This window comes from Narcine bancroftii, chromosome 7 (assembly GCF_036971445.1).
Source record: "Narcine bancroftii isolate sNarBan1 chromosome 7, sNarBan1.hap1, whole genome shotgun sequence".
Lineage (NCBI taxonomy): Eukaryota > Metazoa > Chordata > Chondrichthyes > Torpediniformes > Narcinidae > Narcine > Narcine bancroftii.
This window is the reverse complement of record NC_091475.1, coordinates 197,882,820-197,907,096: the sequence shown is the minus strand read 5'-3', so window position 1 is coordinate 197,907,096 and position 24,277 is coordinate 197,882,820. Positions and strand designations below refer to the sequence as shown.

Below are 24,277 nucleotides of genomic sequence, written 5' to 3'. Positions count from 1 at the left end.
ATACACCCAAAAGTGTTCAGAAAGCAAAAATCTTTGTTGTCCAGTGAAGTTGATCTATTTATTTTATTCATTGTTATTTCACTCCAGGCTGTATGAGCCTGGATAATACCTGCATGACAAACAAGTCATTTAAATTCCAAGAACATGATAAAAGTGAAATGTTCTGCAAAGTTCAGGTTTTTTTTCCAGTCACTGCAACTGTATGTTTTTTTTTGTTTGGTATCCCTTTGCCTCATGGCACATGGCAGTAATTTAATATATCCTATTAAATTTTTAAACGTACACGGCCATGAATCTGTGCTGCCCAATTTACACCCACTTGACCTGCACCCCTGGACCGCTTTGAACTGAGCTCCCAGGGAAAACCCATAGGGAGAATATACAGACAGCACGGGATTCGAACCCCAGTACCGATTGTTTGTGCTGTAAAGGAGTTGTGCCAACCACTACGCCAGACGCACTGCACACTGTGGTTGGTGGACCCGATGCACCTGCTTGGCTGCAGCAGGTAAGAATTTTGGTGCGTGTGCCCGTTGTATTTACTCACATGACAAGAAACCCTGTACAACATTCATTGCTGTTCTGATGCCCTCGCTGACCACAAACTGAACTGCTTCAGTGCTTCTTTGACGTGACTTTTCTCAAGTCGGTTGCAGAGATGCTGAATTCCTTGAACACCTGCAGTAGGATGATCCCAACAGAAACGGTGATAAATCCACACAGCATTCCAAGAAAGTTGACAAAAGTGACATCACTCCACTCCTGGAAGAGGATTCCAGACGCTAATGTGACTAAAACTGTGAAAACCACATAGTAGACAGCACCAAACAGGGAGGAATCAAAGTACTGCAGTGCCTTGTTAATGTAGATAAACTGAAGAAAAATACTGCAAACCAGTGTGAGCAGCAGAATTATACAAAGGCACAGGGCCCTTTGATTTAACAGACTGCCGCTAAATGCATCTTGAGCAGCCAAGCCAATGCCTTTACTGCTGGGCACGGTGAAGGTCCCCAGTAATGAGCAAATACCAATGTAGGTTAGAATGTTGGTAGAACCATGGGCAGGTGCAATCCAGAAGATTAGCAATACAAGGAGTGCTAGGACAATGCAGACATATCCAAGAAACACTGCAAAGGAAGAAGAAAATAAAACAATAAATCTCAATGTTTTTAAAACCACCCGATTTCCTAGCTCTTAAGTAAGGCAGTATTTTTTCAACCTGGTGCTCCGTGAATTTGTTGCAGGTGGTCCGCAATGACAAACATTACTGATAAAACAAACGACTAACACGCCCAAGGTTGTAAATTTGACAACAAAAAAAAAAACACAAAATTTCTCAAAAATATCCCATTAGTGCTCTTGGAAGTGGGGAAGGGGGAGTGAAACTCAAAAGTCTGCAGTCGCTGAGATTGTAGTAAAAACACAGAAATGCTGGAAGAACTCAGCAAGTCTCGCAGCATCCGTAGGAGGTCAGGGGCTTGAGTTCAATGTGATTTACTGGGATCATAGTTTAAAGATGGCTTGGAAAAATCATTAAGGACTCCCTACCACCCCGCACATAGCATCATCGAGCTACTCCCATCAGGAAAGAGATACAGGAGTATCAGAGCCAGTACCTCCAGGCTGAGAAACAGCTTCTTCCCAATGCAGAGCGCCTGCCAAATGGCTGGTGAACTGCTAAAACAACTGTCCAAAAAACTCCACTATATATTAACAATATTTATTTTAAATAAGTAAATATGTTCTGAACTTGTCTATTTGTGGGTTATGTCTGTACGTGCTTGCACGGTGGACACAAGAAAGCTGCTTCATTGAGTTGTACTGGTACAATCGGATGATAAATACTTGAACTTAAAACAACTCAATGGCTAGTATTAGGTTTCACCAATCCATTGTTTCTAACTTGTATTAATACACAATAACACCCAAAAGAATATAATGTCCCCCCAAGTTGCTTGACAACAATATTAACAAATTCAACTTTACCTGGATCTAAAAGTTTCTCTTCAAGTTGCACCCTTGATGTTATATTATCTGTCTTCGGAGCATGGATGACCAGCACAACCGATCCTGCACAGCTCAGGAGACATCCCAGTTTGCCCAACAAGTTTAGTTTCTCTTGCAACATGTAAGAAGCTAAGAGTGAACTGGAAAACATCAAGGTAGAATGTGATGCCCACCCACAAACATTTCTTAAAAGCTTATTAATGAAGAAATGACCAGATTCCTGCACTATTGTTGAGTTCTAAACAGGTATTGCCAAAATTATTGAGCCCAAATGGTTCACTGGATTCACACCAAGTTGGAAAAAATTACATTACAGCTTTTGAGATACTAAGCGTTGAATAGTGTGACAATCCAGTAGTTTCACACTTGGCTTTGGAAGGAGAGAGTAACTTCGTCATCAAGCATTTAAAGTTTGAACCAGTCACTGCGGATACCGATAAATTCGCAGAGGTAGAGTTGCATAACTATTCATGAACCAGTTAAACATTTAGCCAGAATACCACTGTAGCCCCACAATAAAGTCCCTTTCACGTTGGCGAACTGCTAAATTGGTGGTTCAATGAACCATTTTAAAATACCTGTACAGCCGTTCACACTGGATCGATGTTAACCGGTTCTCTGAGCCCTTTCGCATTCACCACCCGGCATCGCAGAGCAAGGGGGCCAACTATCCTCACTAATCGGACCTGGCGTACCCCCTATCCCATTCACACTGGACGAACCGGTACACCAATTCAAAACGAATCGGCAATGATACAAACTTCTTAGGTGGTTCATCTGCCAGGTGATTTGACCCCTGTGTGCAGGTTCGCAAGCATTCACACTGGCATGTTATCTGGTAGATTGATGGTTAATTACTGGGTTAAAGTGCCAGTGTGAAAGGAGCTTAAGCTTCAATGGGAAATAAAATTCCATGCTACATGTCAACATAAACATACAAGTCAAATAAAGATATTACCCAAATGGCACACCAAGGGCTCCTAATGGAGTCACTAATGCAGCAGGAGCGGTGTTATAGGCCAAGAAATTTCCTATTTGACCTAGTCCCACTGTAACAAGGAGAAAATCATAATATTAATTTACTTATAAAACAAAAAATATGTTCAGACATTAGAAGGCTAAGCATAAGGATGTTAAAAATAAGACAGCAATGAAATATCACTGTAGGCCAAACACCAAATGTGATCAATTTCAGTCTTCAAGCCTTTGAATGTAGGCCTACTGGTGGCAGATTCCGAATGAAGACACACTATAAAATTGTATTGTCAATGGAATACATTGCTTCTAAAAGGCCAGTCATTTCCTAACATAGACTAATTTACAGTTAATTGTAAAACCCGTTAGCCGGCACCTATGGGGACTGGTAGATGCCTAATAAGTGAATTTTTCGGTTGCTTGAGATTGCGTGCTGCGCTGATCGGAGAACTGACCACAAGGGGGCGCCAATTTTAAACTTCTCTTTTTTACCTATTTATTTTCCATGACTTTTTTGCCAGTCTCTTGAGGCTGCTGGTTGCTTGAATTCAGGATAACGTAGATTTTAGTATATTTGTTATGTTTCACTGATTTTTAAAGACATTAATTGTAGTTTTCCCCCCAAAAAACACAAAGGCAGATTTTAGTCATCAAGTTCCCCATAGATAAAACGCAAATTCAGAAAATTCCCTAGCATGCATCAAAAATGAATTATTTTTAAGGGAATTGGTTAACATTCAGTCACTAACGATTGCAGTCGTCAGTACAACACATTTTCTTTTAAGGTTTACTGTCTTGGCAGACAGTAAAAATAAAAATTAAGGTCAGGTAATCCCTACATTTAATCACAAATCTTTGTTGCAGAAAAAAATGGATCAGAAGTCAATCCACATTGACCATAAGAGTGGCAGAGAGAGGATCACTGAACTCTCCTACCTCTTCTCTCCCCCCCCCCCCCCCACCCCCACCACGATCTACTAGGATTGTTGTCTGAAATGGGAGTGCAAAATCTTTGAGGACCTCTTCCACCCTGCACGCAGCATCATTCAGCTGCTCCCGTCGGGAAAGAGATACAAGAGTGTCAGAGCCAGCACGACCAGGCCGAGGAACAGCTTCTTCTCACAGGTAGTGAGAAGGCTGAATGACCAAAGGAACTGCTCACTCAAACCATCCAAGATTGTCATATTCATGAATCAACACATTTATTTATTTGTATCGATAAATTAGTTGTCCCTTATATGCATTGTTTGTCTGTATGTGTGTATTATGTCTGGTGGTGTATCTGAATGTTTTGCACAGAGGACTGGAGAACGATGTTTTGTCAGATTGTATTTGTATAATCAGATGACAATACACTTGACTAAATGATAGGAAATTGGGGTCATAGGTGGATACAGGCGAGAGAGTAGAAGAGAAGAAAAGCAGAGGAGAGATTATGGGAGAGGGTCTCTTTCTGATGGGGTGGGGCGCTGAAAGAAAAACAATAGCTGGATAAGGAAAGAGATTATGGGGAGCATTTTTAATGAGAAATAATGTTAGACATTTAGATAGTTAAGGCTTAGTCACCAAAGGTGGAAGGAATGTGAAATTAAAATTTTTAATTTAGACATACAACATGGTAACAGGCCATTTCGGCCCATGAGCCCAATTGCACCCAATTACTCTACAACCCCACCGTTTAGAACGGTGGGAGGAAACCAAACCTCCAGGGAAAACCATGGGGAGAACATACCAACTCCTTACAGACAGCGCAGGATTTGAACCCCGGTCCCAATCGCTGGCGCTGTAACAGCGTGGCACTAACCACTACGCCCACCCTACCGCCCACACACACCGACTTTATAGGCAGCCCAGATCACAGAGTTAGAGAGAATGAAGCAACCAATTGTTTGCCAAGTTGGGATGAACATTTCAAAAAGTGGCACTTACTTCCGAAAGTTCCAGTCCACCAAATTAATTCCGTCAAATAGGAAGCTCCTATCAAAAGAACAAAGTTAACATTTTCTCAAACATTTTTTTTTTAAAAAATCATGTTTTATTGATTTTTAAAAGAAAGTTGCATTATAATTTGGGTCTGGACCCAAACGCTGTTCCAAGCACCTCTGCACTGACACTTGGTCAAGTCTGTTAATAGCCAAGACAGGGACACCTTGTGCCTTTGGCAAAGCATAGTTAACCTTAGCAACAATGAGAATATTTGTTTGAAGAACAAATATATATTTTACATCATATTTTCTTATCTACACCAAATCTCACTTTTGTTAATAGGCTTGGATAGACAAGCATCATGTGTTTTGTATGAGCAACAGCCCACATGCATTCAGATATAGTGTAACCACAAATGGGGATCCAGCTTCGTCAAAAAGCCCGAACTTCCTCATATGTGGGTTCATATTTGAGACTTCCATTGTGAAATTAATTCAAATTCATCAATTTTGCTTTGTTTCCCTTTGTTAAACTTTAAGCCCCGTGATATGCAAAAAACACTGACTTGTTTCAATTTTACATTAAAAAAAAATTACAGAAGCTGGGTTAAAATTAGGTTTCACAACCTGGCTAAATTAAAAGCTTTTATTTGAAAGCCATTTTAAACAGTGTTATTTTGTTAAAAGGTCACCCAATCCTGGTGTTATTCTGTCCCCAATCTTGGCATATTCAATTCACACCTTAACAAAAACACTCCCAAATCCCTCTGTTGTTCCATCAGTGATCCACTGTTTGTACCCAATTTCACATGATAAATCTAATACCATTCCGAGCATTGTAGTCCAACATAACAAATATACTAAAATCTACGTTATCCTGAATTCAAGCAACCAGCAGCCTCAAAGAGACTGGCAAAAAAGTCATGGAAAATAAATAGGTAAAAAATAGAGAAGTTAAACCAGCTTGTATTAGCTTATTTATTTTGCTTAGGACTGCTTTCACTCCTGTGGACACCAATTATACCTTTTGGCTCTCTTTTCTATCCACCTAAAAGTTTGGTTCACACCAATTTGCACATTGCTGAATCCATTGAGTTGGTTGATCAAATTCACCAACACTGTTCAAAAGTGACCATGAAATGTTTGGTGAAAATGTGTCCATTATGCAACTTGCTTTAAGTTTTTGTGTTAGAAACTGATATTGGTGCAATAATGATACAGTTCACACACACAAAAAAAAAAACCCCTAAAGCAGTTGAAATTTTGCGAATGGGATTGGGATTGTGGGTGGGGAATGTGTTTACACACCTCTGCTCTCAGCACGAAGGATGCCTTTCCTCTGCAGAACGAAAGTGGAGCCATTCATGAAGCTGGATAACACAGCGATGGCAAGTCCCACAGAACTGGCTACACCTTGCTCCATCTGGGACAGGTACGGGGGTGGGGAAATCCCACCACTCTTCCACCTCGACCGCTAAAGAGCAGCTTGAATGCAACAATAGGGGCGCTTTAATGCATTAAAGGTGAAATGCATTTAAAGTCCAACCTATAAAAACATGACTCATTCAGAATTTTCCACTGAGAGCCAAGGAAGCGGCTACTTCCGCGTCCTGGCCCCTTTCGACGCACGCGCAGTTTAGAACCCACGACAGTGTGGGCTTTCTGAGATTCGGCTGTGAGCTGCAGCCCCAGGGACTCAATCCGGAATTTATCGTGCAAATTAATAGTTCCACTTGGTTGCAGTTCCTGCGACAGTCAAGTTTGACCCATTTCTTTTGAAACGATGCAAGAAGTTGTTGACCCACTGTTGCAAGACAAAATTGTTTCCCTTTTTGTAAATAATAAAGTATCTTCCAGTGGATCAATGGAAAAAAATAGTTCTCCTATTTGTTGGAACCAAGGGGTTAAGTAATCATGGAAAATATACCCATGTCCTATTTATTAATCCATTAACAATTTACTATTTACTTCAATTAGACTGTTTAGGGGAAATATTAATGCAATTAAGGAACAGCTGCAGTATGTAGAAAAGTTGGCTGATTATAGTATGTGTAGAATTTGCTGCCTCCAAATACAAAGAGAGAAAATACTTTCATCCCCAAGGTTACACTGCTCATTGCAAAGCACAAGACCGGAGAGAAAACATCAAAAACACACAGGGGAGTAACAGGGTAGCAGATAGGAGAAGTTAGACGGGATGAGGTTGGAGGAACCATAGCGATTTATTCTGAAACAGGCCAGTGACGGGAAGATGAGTGTATTGCAAGGATAAGTGATAAGAGTACCGTGACTGAGAATGTCAGAGTAAAACAAAATGAGTAAACCACTTGTGTAGGAATGAGGAGTCATAAGGGTACACGGGAGGTGTTGATTAAAACAACAGAATGTTCTGGCCCGGGAGATTAAGATGGGAGGGCGGCAATAGATAATTGCTTGAGATAAATTTTATGCAAGGAGTCTATCAAAGAATTTGGTCTATGTGTCGTCTGAGTCCAGCGTGCTCGTTGAATGAAGTGTCACAATGTTGATCGATATAAACAGAAGAGACTGGACAGTAGGAGTCAGTCTTGGGGAGTAGCTCACCGAGCAGGTGACCTATGAACTAACCACTGAACCAGAGCTCTGTTGCTTTATTCTTCTGCTATGTAATAAACTGATTGTGAAACCGAATACCTTCTCCTATTACTTCATTCAACGAGCACGCTGGACTCAGACGACACATAGACCAAATTGAGGGTAGGGTAAAGCCAGAGTCCGACACATTCAAATATAAACGTATAAAATATTCTCATAAAAATACATCAACATACAAATTCCATTATTACAGTTGTCTAATTCATACTATTGCATAAGTACATCAAATTCATCAATTTTGCTTTGTTTCCCAAAACAAAACTCAAAATATTCTAAAAATGCATAATCTGTACAGCAGCTATTCTCAATGGGGGGGGGGGGTCACAGCACATTTAAGTAAAAGCCTTGTTTTGTTTTCACCTCAACTAACATCAATGTTGGGGAGAAGTATGGAAGAAACCCAAACTTGACTGCTTCACAGGGATAGGGGCTCATAAACTTTGAGCAGAGTCCTCGGGGGGGGGGTGGGGGGGGGGATGTTTCATAGCCGTTAAAAGGTTGAGAATGGTTGGTGTGGAAAATGCCCACTTTATCATTTTGACACGTCGAAATGTTGATGTATTTCTTTGCACCATTCAAAGAAGTGCAGGAAGTTACGAAGTCAAAAATATTCCTTTCCCGGCTTGGCTCCTCAAAAAAGAATTCCCATAATAATTGATGACTTCGTATGTATTATCTCTACATTTGCAGAAGATACGAAGCAGGATGGCAGTGTGAGCTGTGAGGAACATTTCAAGAGAATGCAGGGTGACTTGGACAGATTCTTTGGCTTGGCTTCGCGGACGAAGATTTATGGAGGGGGTAAAAGTCCACGTCAGCTGCAGGCTCGATTGTGGCTGACAAGTCCGATGCGGGACAGGCAGACACGGTTGCAGCGGTTGCAGGGGAAAATTGGTTGGTTGGGGTTGGGTGTTGGGTTTTTCCTCCTTTGTCTTTTGTCAGTGAGGTGGGCTCTGCAGTCTTCTTCAAAGGAGGTTGCTGCCCGCCGAACTGTGAGGCGCCAAGATGCACGGTTTGAGGCGATATCAGTCAAATACATGGCACATGCATTATTGTAGATCAATATGAGGTTACCTACTTTGGCAACAAGAACAGGAAGACATTATTATCTAAATGGTGAGAAATTTGGAAAGGGAGAGGTGAATTGGGACCTAGATGTCATGACACACTGAAGGTTCAAAATTCAAGATTATTTTATTGTCATGTAATAAAACAGAAAATGTGATATTACACAAAATTTCCTTTAGTTTACCATAAGGCAGACAAAGATTTGTCATCAGCAAAAATTGTTCAGTGCCCCTTACAGTCAGAGAAAGAGAAGCCAATGAGATTCCCTACAGAGACACTGAGCCAAGTCAAGTTTACTGTCACCTGATTGTACAAGTGCAACCCGACGAAACAGCATTCTCTGGTCCTCGGTGCATAAACATGCAGACGCACAACCAGACGTAACACACATACAAAGCCTACATGGTATTATGTTTGTTCCTTGAAGAAGAACAACCTTGAGTGCTTTTATCACTTGAACCACGTTATTTTTCGAGCTGGCTGAACCAACAACGCACTCAACTTCTGTCATAGTCTACTTTTTGTTCCTGAGCACACCGCACACATCGCCTACTTGGAAATGTAGGTCTTTAGTCTACATGCATAATAACACATTTTTCCCCTTAAAATAAAAACCAAACACAATACTATGTCTATGTAACAAGGGTATCTACATTCTGTGATCAGTCTCTTTCCGCCCCACGGCTTTCAGTCTCTGAGGTAGTTTAACAGTCCTTTTTGCTCTAGTATGTGTTTCCACCGGTGTATTGCTTGCATTTGCTGCATAGTATTTGTGCCTTTCTATGAACTCTGAGCAACATGTTCCTTTTCTACATGTGCTTGCCCCTTTTGTGTACTGACGGGTGACAGGTTAGAGCTTGTGGTTGTAGATCCACGCGGTTCCTTCTCAGAGGTGCCCCTCCCTCTGTCTGGATCTGGTAGGAATGTGGATCTATTTCCTCTTGCACATATCCTTGCATAGACCAGTGCCAGAAATGTGATCTTGGATTCGCACTTGAATGCCAGGCTTCAACATTGGCAGGCTTTTCGCCGTCTTATCATAATACTGTTTCTGTTTCACTCGCTCTTCCACTTTAGCCTGTTTGGCCTTGTGTGCTCCTTTAGGTGTCAACAGATTTTCATACATTGGAAGGTGGGTACGTGTGTATCGACCCATCAGCATTTGTGGGCAGGAGAAAGGCCATTCTGTAGAGGCGCACTTTTGTGAATCATTAAACTTTTATGGAAATCCTTTCGTCCATCATGCACTTTCTTCATGAGACTCTTCACCACCTCGACAGAACTCTCTGCTAGGCCTTTAGACTCTGGGCGATGTGGGCTTGAAGTTATGTCAAAACCCCCAAGTATTGGCAAAAGACTCAAATTCACTGCTTGAAAATTGTGGACCGTTGTCTGATACAACTTCACAAGGAACTTCATGCCTCGCAAACACATTTTTCGTGAAAGTGATAACTGGATTGCTGGATGTTGGCTGCAGTGTCGCTACCTCTGGGTAGCTGGAAAAATAGTTTATTACTAGTATATGACTCTTCCCATTACAGTCAAAGAAATCTACTCCAATTTTGAAGTACGGCCTGTCTGGTACAGGGTGTGGTGTAAGCGGTTCTGCTTGCTGTTTGGTCTCTACATAAGGCAGATTTTGCATGAAGCAGTGGTTCATTCCTGGCCAGTACATCACCTCTCGAGCTCTATGCATGCATTTTTCCTCACCAAGATGTCCTTTGTGAATCTTCTGGAGTATTTCCTGTGTGGCAACACTGGAATCACAAACCTGTTCTCTTTGAAGTTTATATCTTTCACAACTGACAGTTCATCTCTGCATGCTGTTAGGTCTGCTTTGTTCATGAATGAGTGAGACAAACACCAGACTGAGTCGAAATCAGGGTTCTTTGTTCTTTATTACCGGATTGTAACACTTGCGACTAACCATGTTAGTCGGAGAATGCATTCTGCCGTTATCAGCAAAATGGTGATTTTTTATACCCTTGGATACATGCTTAGAACATCATCATATCATTACTTGTCCAATGACTAAAACTGTTGCTATCCTTTCCCTGCTAGCTTCCTGCCTCTCAATCCATCAATGTCTTTCTTATCTTGTAAGTACAAGGATGCATTCACATCTTGTTACAGCCCTGTACAGGGTAACTCCTTACACATTCCCATCTCATGATGTTTTACCTAACAGGAGTACAAGGACACCTCCCCTTCTTGTTACAGCCCTGTACAGGGTAACTCCTTACACATTCCCATCTCATGATGTTTTACCTTACAATGCCTAATAATCCCATTGGACAATCATTCTTAACTGCTGTATTGTACCTTTGAGCTCTTTCATTGTTTCATCTGTCTCTGTTGCTTTCCTGATCTGCTCTCTTCTATCCCAGGATACTGGAAAAGAGGTGATAATCATGTCAACATAGACCTGTATCTCCACATTAACCTCTTGGCCGCTCTTTTCTTTCTTGTCAACTGCTCAAGACAGTGCATCAGCTGGAAACATGGATAATTTTCACATTGTATTTCTGCGCCTTGTCAACCTACGCTGTACTCTCATGGGACAGACATTTAATGGTTTGGTCATAATTGAGACCAGTGGTTTATGGTCTTTCTCCACGTCAAGAGCTTGCCCAAAAACTTATTTATAGAACCTTTCACATGCGTAAGTGCTGGCAAAAAGCTCTTTTTCTATCTGTGCATAGTTGGCTTCTGTGGTGTGCTGTTAGACAGAACCAGGCACACACAAGGTAAAGACTGTACAACAGGCTTTAATCAACAAAGACTTCCACAGAGCCAGGCTGACTGTGGCTGCAGCAACTCAGTGTGAGGCCTCGGGAGTCCAGCACAGGCTTATATCCTGGAGTATGATTGACACCCGACCGGGTGGGGCTTGATCCATTCAGGTCGACTGATTGACAGCCAGCTAGGTGTTGTCCTGTCCCCCTTACACTCCTGCAGGTACAGAGGTTGCCCCCTGCAGTAGGCCAGTGGTGTACCACCACAGCTTTATGCTGCTGCTGAGGTACTGCTCCAAGGCCATGTCGGGATGCATCAGCTGAGATCCTGATGCACCTATCTGGATTTTAGTACAGACTCTTCTGTTAGTAATTTTTTAATGTCTTGTAGCACTCTTCTTGCTCGTGCGACCAGATCCATTCATTTTTGTGCTCAAAGAGTGTCCTAAATGGTGCTGACACAGTTTCTGCCCTCCTGATGCACCTATCTGGATTTTAGTACAGGCTCTTCTGTTAGTATTTTTTTAATGTCTTGTAGCATTCTTCTTGCTCGTGCGACCAGATCCATTCATTTTTTATGCTCAAGGAATGTCCTAAATGGCGCTGACACAGTCTCTGCCCTCAGGAAAAGTGTCACCTCCTCTTTGTTTTGGGGCCTCACAAAATTCTCAAAGGGTGACGTCTTTCTTGGATTAGCCTTCACTTCCTGTTCAGATATGACATGTCCCATGAAGGTCAGTGTCTGTACGTCAAACTCATATTTCTCTTTTTTTAATTTCAAATTGACATTTCGTGTCATGTCAAGCACTTGCCTTAGTCGCATATCATGTTCATTGATGGACCCCCATACAACATCCATTGTGGTCTCCACTCCAGGTATACTTTCAAAGATCATGTGGATGGTTTTATGGTAGATTTCTAGTGTGGACAAGCTCCCATATGGTAGCCAAAGAAAGAGGTATCTTCCTTGTGGTGTATTGAAAGTGCATATCTCAAACCTGCCTCATCGGGCTTCATCTGCCAAAACCCCGATGATGCATCGAGCTTGCTAAACTACTTGGCACCTACAAACCAGGACATGATTTCCTCCCATGTCAGCTATTTAAAATTCTCTCTCCTGATGGCTTTATTAAGTTCTCTTGGGTCCAGACAGATACATGATGCTCCATTTTTCTTTTGCACGATGATCAGTGAGCTGACCCAATCTGTAGGTCCTTCAATTTTCTGTATGGCTTTCATTCATTCCATGCATGCTAGTTCTTGTCTAAGGTTGTCTCTAAGTGGAAACAGAATTTTCCTGAATGCATGGACAACAGGAGCCACTGACTCATCTACGTGGATCTTGTGTACACCAGGTAAACATCCAAGCCCCTCAGAGACATCTGTGTTCTCTTCCGTGAGTGTTGTGTGCTTATCTTCGGTTTTTGAAGCCACTATGAAAACTCTTTTCACCAGGATGAGCTGTTCACATGCACTCAGACCTAACATTGACTGTACTCTCTTTTCTACAATCAGTAGCTGTGATTTTAGATGCTGCCTTTGTGTTTGAAGGTCACCATACAGTCCCTTTTTACTGGAACGTTCTCTCCAGTGTAGCCTGTCACTTTTAATTTCACTGGATAATTCTCACTCTTTATTGGTGAGGGTCTTGTAATTGTCCATAGATAACAGATTCACCTGGGTTCCGGTATCGAGTTTAAATGCAATTACTGTCTCATTCATAGTCCCTGGAATGATCCCTTCCATCTTAACCAGCAGCAGTGTGTAGTGAACCCATGAAGAATTTCTCCAGTTCTTCATCCACTGTATGTACCTTTCTTTTAGTAGCCCCTGTTTTGCAAAACGCTTCTTCTTCCCACATTTATTGCAGGACTTTCCATAGGCAGGACACATCTTTGGAATATGTCTACCTCCACACATGCTACATTTGCTGTTTGAGCCCACCTCTTTGGTTTGCTGTAGCTCTGGAAAATCCCTAATATTCTGCTTCTCTGTTTTTAACTGTCGAATCTATCTTGCACAGCTCTTTGCTTGTGCTTGAGTGGTCTCTGCTGCCCTCCACATAGTCACAGCCCTTTCCGGCGTCAAATCTTTTTCACTCAATAGGCTTTCTCTAATCCCATGACCTGGTATTCCGCAAACTATTCTGCCTCTAATCAGAGGGTTTTTCAAATCTCCAAATTCACAGGACTTACTTGATGTGTGAAGCTCGGCTAAGTATTGATTGGAGTTCATACCTTATTTCTGGTCACAGGAGAAAAACTTGAATCTTTCGAATGTGACGTTTTGACTTGGAACACAATACTCCTCAAATTTTGTTGTCAGAGGGTCCAACGTGAAAGCTGTCTAATCAATTTGAAAACTGTTATAGATGTCCAAGGCATCTTCACCCATCACGTGCAGAAACATAGATGCTTTCCATTGTCCATCATTCTCTCCCATTCCACGAACTTCTAAATAAATGTTGAATGACTGAAGCATTTCCAATGATCGGTTAGATTGCTGGTAAACTGCATCAGTCAGGGAAGACTTAACTTATCCATGACAGGATAAGTTTTCTTTCTCACACACTTCTGACGCCATGTTATGTTTGTTCCTGGAAGAAGAACAATCTTTCCTGGTTTTAACGCTTAAACAACTTTATTTTTTGAGATGGTTGACCAACAACACTCTCGACTTCTGTCGTAATCTACTTTTTGTTCTCACGCAAACCGTACTACTGGGAAATGTAGTTCTTTATTATACACACATGGCTTTGACTCAAGCACTCCCGCCAACCCCTCATCCACACAGTCTTCAGTCCAAATCATCGGAAAACTGAGCTCCAGATGCACACCTTTGATATGATCAGAAAGCCTCCAGCTCCCTGTCACATCACATTTCTGATACCTGGTACCCCTTCAGCCAATCTTGAGGAAGTCCACAGCCCGATGTGAGTCCTTTGAACACAGTTGTCAGCAGCCTATGTCACTAACAGCCTTCCTCCCATGAGTTCTTCAGCTTCACAGCCCCTCACTAGTCCGCCACCGTGGTCACCATCCTGTGGACCGTCTCCTCTCTTCTCCTCCTCAAATAGGGGAGGGGGATGGGGCTGCTCTCCCCATATTCTGGTGCCCTACGCCAGTCGTCTGCTTTCCTGAGTATTGTAAGGTAAAACATCATGAGATGGGAATGTGTAGGGAGTTACCCTGTACAGGGCAGTAACAAGAAGGGGAGGTGTCCTTGTACTCCTGTTAGGTAAAACATCATGAGATGGGAATGTACAGGGCTGTAACAAGATGTGAATGCATCCTTGTACTTACAAGATAAGAGAGACATTGATGGATTGAGAGGCAGGAAGCTAGCAGGGAAAGGATAGCAACAGTTTTAGTCATTGGACAAGTAATGATATGATGATGTTCTAAGCACGTATCCAAGGGTATAAAAAATCACCATTTTGCTGATAACGGCAGAATGCATTCTCCGACTAACATGTTTAGTCGCAAGTGTTACAATCCGGTAATAAAGAACAAAGAACCCTGATTTCGACTCAGCCTGGTGTTTGTCTCACTCATTCATGAACAAAGCAGACCTAACAGTCTGCAACCCCTCGAGGCTGCCAGACCCCGTGGTCGCAGGATTTTAAAATAAGCCACAGTCAGTTCTTAAACAAGTCGGACTGGGCAGTTGGACTCAACAGGGGAGCACTGCGACTTCACTCCCTGCTCCCTGTTACGGCAGTTCTGGCATTACTGCCTTTTTTTTCCCAGGTGAGGAAAGCAAATTGCAAGTTAGATTTTATTGCGAGAGGTTTAGAGTTCAAAAGCATGGAGATCTTTGTATAGGGCCACGGTGTGTCACGCCTAGAGTATTGTGGCAGCTTTGGTCATCTTAATCTGAGGAAGAACATTCTTACTCTTTGGGAGGTGCAGCATAGGTTCACCAGGCCGATCCCTGCGATGGCAGGACTGACGAATGAAGAAAGACTGGATAGACGAGGGTTATATTCATTCAAATTCAGAAAAACGAGAGGGGATCATGTTGAAACATAAAATTCTGACAGGACCAGACAGGTTAGATGCAGGAAGAATGTTTCCAAGGTTGAGGAAGTCCAGAAAAAGCAGTCACAATGTAAGGATTAGAGCTAAGACATTTGGGACTGAGTTGAAGAGAAACATTTTCACTCAGAGAGCTGTGTATTTGTATAACTCCCAACCACAGAAAGTTGTTGAGGCTAATTCATAAAATGGAGTTGAAAGGGGTACGGAAAGAGGAGAGATTACTGAAATAATCAGAATTTGTCATGAGCAAGTCATTATCCACATTAAACTCAATAAAAATATTTTAAAAAGAGAAAGAAATGTATTAGGTTATGAAAGGAATGGATAAGATAGAGGTAGGCAAGATGTTTCAATTGGTTGGGGAGTCTAGAACTGGGGACAGAGCTTCAGGATCCAGGGGAGTAGATGAGGAGGAACCGCTTTTCCCAGAGGGTGGGGAATCTATGGAATTCGCTGCAAATGGAAGCACTGGAGGCTACCCCGGTAAATATATTTAAGACAAGGCTGAATAGATTTGTTTCTTTTAGGGGAATTAAAGGATATGGGGAAAAGGCAGGTAGGTAGAGATGACCCTATCAACAGATCAGCCATGATCTCATTGAATGGCAGAGCAGGCTTGATGGGCCAGATGGCCGACTCCTGCTCCTATATCTTATGTTCTTATGTAAATGGCTTGTTAAAGGAGCCAACGGTGTTTTATTTAAAATCCACCAGGTCTGGGCCCAAGATGACAGCACCTGTGTTCAGCAGCGACCACGATGGGCTGCAGATTCAGGGGGAGCAATGGACTGGCACAGGACTCCAGTCATGGGGAGAACACTCCCCAGTTGAGAAGGAAAAGCAGAGGTTACCATCCTGAGGTTGGTAACCAGGGCGGCAGACCGGCTGAAATATACACACAGGCAGCTTGTGGGTGAGGAACCCGTACAGGCTGCGGGCTGCTGGTGACTTGAGGTCAAAGGACTCACATCTGCCTTATGGCAGACTAAAGGCAATTTTGTGTAATATATTTCTGTTTTATTACATGACAATAAAGAGTATCTGATCTGATATTGTTGTTTGTGGGATTTGTCCAAAAAAATCTGTTGCTTTTCCTAAAATTTAACTTGGGGGTTTCCTGTTGGAGACCAGAATAGTGTACCAGTAGGAAAGTGATTGACAGCTTCAGTATAAATTGCATAATTCAGCAATGCCAATGTTCTGACTGTACCAGAAAGATAAATAAACTTAAAAAGGTCTGCACTAGATCACACCATTTGTAAATTTATCTGTTTACCCCCAAACTTCAAAAATTTTCATTTTTTTAAAAAAATTTAAATTTAGACATACTGTACAGTAACAGGCTTTACAGCCCACAAGCCAGTGCCGCCCAATAACACCCAATAGACCTACACCCCAATTATGTTTTTTTTTGAATGGTAGGCCGGAACTGGAGCATCCAGAGGAAATCCACGCAGACACAGGGAGAACAGACAGCGCCGGATTCGAACCTGTAACAGTGTTGGGCTAACTGCCTTGGTATGTCCTGAAGAGGACATGAATGGTGTTGTAAATCTGTACGTTTTTCAGACTGTTGAAGGCATGTAATGTTTCTGCTGAGTTTTACCCATGATGGCATGAGTGATATGTTTATAAAGGATCACAATGTTGGAATTGAACAAAAAGAAGTAGAAAGTATGAATATCACAGATGAATTGGTTGAGAGGAACATGAGAATTATCCTGTACACAAGAATCAACATTATTTTGGAGTCTAAGCTAGATGCCTATCATAGTTGGGGGTGTGTATAAGACTGGAACATAGGGTGCATGATATAATCCTGTGATAGGAGTTATGGGAACCAAGGAGTAAATAAAAAAAAAGGAAATGAAATATCTAGAACAAAATGACACAGACGAAGACATAGCTGACTAGCTGTGGCTAGCTAATTTAGAACTGACTAGAGGTCTTCAATGTGCTTGATATGGTAGGTAGTGTTTCCATTTGCAGGGAAGACTGCAATTAGTAACATTAATAAATCAACAGGAGAAACCTCTTTAACCAGTTAGGTAAAGCATAAGGGTCTATCAGGGTTAATATTTAATTATGTACTTAAGAGGAGGAAATGTTTGAGTACTTGGCCAAGTAGTGGCTCCAGAATTATGAATCATTATCATTGCTGTTTCGATGGGGAACTGAAAGTTAAACACGGTGGTTGAGTCATTATGAAACTGGTATGCCCAAATCTGGATTTGAGTTCAGAGAATGTGAGTTGTTAATAATAGACTTTTGCAAAATATAGTCATAAACACCACCAAAATGACCATCACAAATAAATTTAATAAATTAATTATTTAAAAAATATTTTATGTTTGGTTTTCAAACACAAATACATTCTTTACATATATACACCAAAATAATCCATATACCACTTATAAATAAATATGTAGACCTTTTTTTCTCTTTTCTTATAAAAAAGTACAATTTACACACATGTATATATGAAATAAACCAATATAAAAATTCCAAAACAAAACAAAAACATTCCAGCCTCCGACCCCCCCCACCCCGCCTTAAGCCCTTCCCCTGAACTTAAATAAGATAAACAGATACAGAATCTTTTTGTCTACCACCGAGGCTCACAGTAAAAATGGTAGTATTGTGGCGGCGCACTCTCTCATGGCCGCCTGTAATGCCACGTGGCGGGGCAGCCATGGGAAGATGGCGCTGTCAGGGTTTTCTCCCCGCCTCAAGTCTCCTGCCCAGTGCGCGCCTGGGCCAGCGATTATGATGTCACAATGCACGAGGAGACTGAGCTCGTGCTGCCTTTAAAAGGGCGCGCGCTGAATTTGAATAAAAACAGTCATTAACGTCTTTCCATGTAGAGGCTGAGTCTTTCTTGGCCGTGTCCAGCCCTAGAGTATAAGGTTGAGGATAATCACATATTTACAGCAGAAATATTACACTTCAGCAGCAATAAATTTCAAATACAGTTGCCAGGTCTTCAGGAATGCATCGTGTTGGTTTCTTAAATTATAAGTAATCTATTCCATAAGAATACAACTGTCCATTTCTGATATCTGTCTCTTCAGAGAAATTGGTGTATCTGATTTCTACGCGATGGCAACACATTTCTTAGCTATCGCCAATGCAATTATAGAAAATGAGATTTGGAACTCAGTTAAATGATTACTGATGTCTATAAAATTCCCCAACAAATATAAATCCAGATTGCCGGGGAAGTTGACTCCTGTAATCTTAGATAACACTTCTGATACTTCCTGCCAGAAAACATTTACTTTAACACAGGACCAAACAGAATGGAGAAATGTTCCTTCTTCTATTCCACTTCAGAAACATTTGTCGGATATTTCGGGCTTTGATTTGTTCAGTCTTTGCAGAGTCAAATATAATTGATGAAGAAAATGGTTTTGCACTAAACCATACTTCACATTAATAATCGATATTACCCCTTCTTTACATTGTGACAGATTATGTTGTGTTTGTATTGTATATAGATATGATTTTGGGAGATAAATTGGGGCAGGTTTTTTAGTGTAGGTCACAATCAAACACTTTAAAACAGATCTTATTTAAAATACTGATGCTAGACAGTCCGGTGCCAAGAGCCTTTGCAAAAACTTTGGAGAGTGCCCAAGAGACTTCACTAATGGATTGTTGTTTACAAAAAGGCAACAGATGAAAGAACACATAGGAGCCGTAGGCTGTCTGGAGTGGAACTTGCTGTTCTAAGAGGGTCATTTGGCTTTGCAAGCAAAGGGAGTAAGACAGGCTTTCTCTCTGAGTGAGAAGGGGAGAGTGAATTCAATTCTGCAGTTTTACAGTCAGCAGCGGCAGCTGGGACTGGAACAGGACAAGCTGGCAAGCTTGTGGAAAACCCCATTTGGAAGATGGGTTGTGAGTACTTAGTTCAGGCTGGTCAATGCCCTTGTGGTTCATGCAAGAGGAGAGGACTGGCTGTCTAATGTTTTACTTGGAATAAGTGAAACAAGAAGGAACTCTGTGGTGACCTGAAAGAAAGAGGTTATCATCTGGAGAACCCTGAGGGGGCAAGTTTCTTCATCAAGACACTGAAGTGGCTGGTTACAAGGAATCAGTTGTGGGTGTCCAGCGAACAACAGCCCTCTCTCTCTAAAACCAACAAGAACCTTCCTGGGTGGTAACCATTTACATTTCAAGCACCAAAGCCTGGTGAACTTCATAAATGTTAAATTCTGTGCACAGTAAAAGAATTGCCGCAACCAATAAACTTGGAGGAAAGAGAAGTGAGATTGGGCTGTATATCAAAGAACTTTTCTAAACTTATACACAGATTACATAGAATTAGAAGTGAGGTTAGTTAAGTTAGTAGTAGTAAGTTAAAGTTTGATCCTGTTTTCATGTTTAAAGATAATAAAAAGCAACATTTGTTTAAGTAATCATTTGTTTTGGTGAATATCTATTGCTGCAGCATTTTGGGGTCCTCTGGGCTCATAACAACATCATCCAGCCCAGGAATATTCTGATATGTTCACTGCTAAATCTGCTTCCCATCTTTCCCTGGACCTAAGAATTCTGAGCTTTTTCCCATCCGTCTGGAGGGTAAAATAAATTTGAATAATAAACTTAGGTATATTACCCACCCATAAAATGCATTCCAATTGACTTGACCCTGGAGGAGTCATACTGTTTCCCTAAATTTCTCATTAAAAAAGCTCTTAATTGCTGACAGCAAAGAAAGGTGCCATTAAGGTCAACGTATATTTGCTTCATTTGTTCAAATGATATTAAAATTCCATCCTTATAACAATCTGCAATATACCTAATCCCCTTCAGGGACCAAAAATTTAAAATCCTATTCCCCATTGTCATAGACAGCAATGGATTGTTACATAATGGAGCCCTTATAGAAATTCCAGTTTTCCTTCCTATTATGTCATTGGTGTCTTGCCATATTTTAATCAAATGAATCAATGAAGGATTAGAAATCTTAATTAGTTTCAAGTTCCACCTATCAATAGAATCTTTGGGTGATTCTTCCTCCAACATGTGTAGTGCCATATCTATCCAATTCAGTGATTCCAATTTAAAAAAGAATGCCAAAAGCCAGATAGTATTTCTCAAAATCCAGAAGCCTCAAACCCCCTGATTTGTGGTCCCATGTCAATTTGCCCAATGCTATCCTCGGCACTTTATTGTTCCATAAAATTCCCTAACCCTACCATTTATTATTTTAAAAGACTTGTTTGGTATTGATTGGAACAAATATTGGATCTTTGGCATGATCTTCATTTTAATACAGTTAACCCTTCCTATTAAGGTCATGGGCAGGTCCTTCCACTTCTACAAATCTTTTTCTGGCTTTGTCAATATGGGAGAGTAATTTAATTTAAATGGATGGTTCAAATTGTTATTGAGCATGATTCCTAAATATTTAATCCCATCATTTTTCCATTTAAACATACTGTTTACTTTAAAGCGCTCATAATTTTGGTTTGTTATTGGTAAAATTTCACTTTTCTTCCCATATTTATTTTATATCCTGATTCTCTCCCATATTTTATTAAAATTTCCTGTAAGGTTATCTATCTATGATATTATTTCATTACTTCATTGAGCTACTGCTCAATTCTTCTTTTGGTTTCAGCACTCTGCAACAGCTCTGACCTGCATTCCACTGTATTTGTATTTCCCCTTCTTTATTTTCCTTTCCTCTGATTCCTATCATTAACCAATCATCTAGACCAGCCATTCTCAAAAGGGGGCCATAAGCCCCACCGCCGGAGGTCACAGCACATTTAATGGAGGGAGGTCACAGACTGAAATCATCATTTTTTTAATGTAATCAGTAGGAGAGAAGTACAGAAGATATCAGGTAAACAACTGCTTCACAGCCGGGACTCGGTGGGGGGGGGGGGGGGGGTCATAAACTTTGAGCAGAGTCCAAAGGGGGCCATAGCCAAAAAAACAGGGTTGAGAATGGGTTATCAAGCTAGTTGGGTAAACAGCATGTCACCTTGACAAATCAAAAATGTTCCCTTTGTCATAATGTTCTCCCCATTCCCCACCCCCAATCTACAATTAGTTTTCAGATTTATTGTCAGAGTACATACATGACATCACATACAACCCTGAGATTCATTTTCCTGTAGATGAACTGGAATTACAAGTTATTAACAGTGCAAAATAAACTGTACTCAATGTACACATGTAACCAAATAAAGAAATGTAAACAAACTGACTGTGCATGACAGAGAGAAAAAATAAAGTGCAAAAGTAAGAGACCTTAAATGAGTCCCTGACTGAATTGTATCAGTGAGCTGTGTGCTGGGTGGTGTGGATCCTTGTTGATTGCTGCTGCTCTCTGATGGCAGCGTTCCCTGTAGATGTTCTCAGTGGTGGGGAGGGTTTTGCCTGTGATGTCCTGAACTGTGTTCACTATCTTTTGTAGGGCTTTACACTAAGGGGTACTGGCGTCCCCTACCAGGCTGTAATACAGCTGGTCAGCAGACTTTTCACCACACGTCTGTAGAAATTTGCCAGAGTTTCCAATGTCATATCAAACCTCGGCAAACTCCTGAGGAAATAGAGGCGCTGATGTGCCTTCTTCATGATGCCATTGTGGAGTCCAGGAACGATCTTCCGAGATAGTGTCTCCCAAGAACTTGTTTTCTCACTTTTTCATTTTTCATGAACCATTTAATTCTGTAACCCAGAGGACATGGGTTAAGGGTGAAAGGGGAAAGGTTTAGAGGGAACGTGAGGGGGAACTTCTTAACACAGAGAGTAGTGGGACTGTGGAGTGAGCTGCTGGCTGAGGTGGTGAACGTGGGCTCAATTTTAATTTTTAAGAAGAGTTCGGAGAGGTATGAATGGCTGGTTGAGGTGCAGGTAAGTGGGACTAAGAAGAATAATAATTTGACATGGACTAGAAGGTCTGAAGGGCCTGTTTCTATGCTGTGTTGTTCTATGGTTCTCTTCCTACAGATGCTACCTGACCAGCTAAGTGTTTCCAACATTTCCTGTTTTTCACTGAACCATGACTGCATTTCAGAAATGCTTTATCGACTCTTTAATCATCAAAAATGCTTTAAGATTGGGACTTTTTTTCTCATTCTTTTAAGTAGGGGACCAAATTGGGAAGACCCTTCAGTTTAACACCACAAAGATAATTTGCCCAATGTGACGGATGCCAGAACCCAACCAGTGTGACAAGCACCTATCCTGCATGAAAGTGCATCAAACAACAACATCACCATTTTGGTCAAAGCTCAGGGTCCCTTCCTAAATTTAGAGCTAAATATAGATAGACAGGCCCTTCCAGACCACAAGTCTGGAAAGGCCTGTACATACACCAATTAATCTCCAAATACACCAATTAACCTACAGTCCCCATACATTTTGTACCAGAGCACCCAGAGGAAATCCACACAGACACAGGGAGAACATATAAACTCTTTACAGACAGCGCCGGATGTGAACTCGGATCGCTGTCACTGTAATAACATTGCTCAAACTACACTAACCATGTCACGTAAAAAGTGCTAGGTAATAGTTCAGCAATCTAAGTTTCATTTTAGGATTAGGTATAAAAAGAGATATAGGTACCACAAAATTCCCACCACCAGGTTTAGGCACAGCTGCTACCCCTCCACCATTAGACTCCTTAACAATAAACTCAATCAGGGATTCATTTAAGCATTCTGACTTTTGCAATTTATTGATTTTTTTCTCTCTCTGTATTGCACAGTTTGTTTACATTTCCTTATTTGTTTACAAGTGTACAGTTTTTGCACTACCTAGAAGTGGTAATTCTGCCACGCCCACAGGAAAAGGTATCTCATTGTTGTATGTGATGTCATTATGTACTTTGACGATAAATTTAAAATCTGATCTCTTGGACAAAGAGCCAAGCTTCCTCCAAATGAACTTAATTCCTATCCACTCCTTATTTCTATTGGAGTTTAAAAAAAAAGGTCAAGGCACGTTTGGCGTAGCGGTTAGCACAATGTCTTTACAGCACCAGCGATCGAGACGGGACCGGGGTTTGAATCCCGTGCTGTCTGTAAGCAATTTGTACCTTCTCCCTGTGACTGTGTGGGGTTTCCCTGGGGGTTCTGGTTTCTTCCCATCATTCAAAAACGTACCAGGGGTGTAGGTTAATGGGGTGTAAGTTGGGCAGTACAGACTCGTGGGCCGAAATGGCCTGTTATCATACTGTATGCCTAGATTTTTAAAAACTGAATTTAAAGAATATGTACTATATATTAAAAATTAATGAGATGGTTGCATTTTCAGCTGCATTGAAACCTTAAAATCCATTTCAAAATAATTTTTAAGTTGTATCATGGAAGGCGTGATGGAACAACATCCTGGAACATCAGCAGACAGCTCCACAGCAGTGGAATGTGCAGGGTCAATAACTCCAGGCTGTTGCTGTTGGCCTGTAGGGAAGTGTGCATGACCAGCCTGGGGTGACTGATTTTCCTGCCTATCTAGAGGCCTCTGCTCAGCAGCTCTTCTCAAGTCACCATGCAGAAAACCGATCAAGCTTATTTCATGCTTTTCCGAGATGCAATGAATTTACTATTCTGTAAATACATCTATTCAAATTCACCAAATTAACCATATAACATATAACAGTTTATGGCACGGAAACAGGCCATCTCAGCCCTTCAAGTCCACGCCGGTTCACTCAAATAACTAGATCCCCCCCTGCCTATTCTCTGCCCATACCGCTCCAACCTCCTCCTATCCATATCCAGCCTCCTCTTAAATGAAAGAATTGACTCTGCCTCAACTATTTCCTCTGGAAGGTAATTCCATTCAGCCACCACTCTCTGAGTGAAGAAGCATCCTCTAATATTTCTCCTAAAATTTTGCCCCTTTACTCTCAACTTGTGTCCTCTTGTTT

At 41.3% G+C, this 24,277-nt stretch overlaps 1 protein-coding gene across 1 annotated transcript; it reads right to left on the bottom strand.

Annotated features, from left to right (window-relative positions):
- Positions 1–563: 563 nt before the first annotated feature.
- Positions 564–6,334, bottom strand: LOC138739584 (magnesium transporter NIPA1-like). Its single transcript, XM_069891916.1, has 5 exons — positions 6,216–6,334; positions 4,912–4,959; positions 2,966–3,056; positions 1,987–2,147; positions 564–1,127 (listed from the first exon to the last, which is right to left on the bottom strand). The coding sequence occupies exons 1-5, from the start codon at positions 6,328–6,330 to the stop codon at positions 616–618; spliced, it is 927 nt and encodes a 308-aa protein (XP_069748017.1). The 5' UTR covers positions 6,331–6,334; the 3' UTR covers positions 564–615.
- Positions 6,335–24,277: the final 17,943 nt, after the last annotated feature.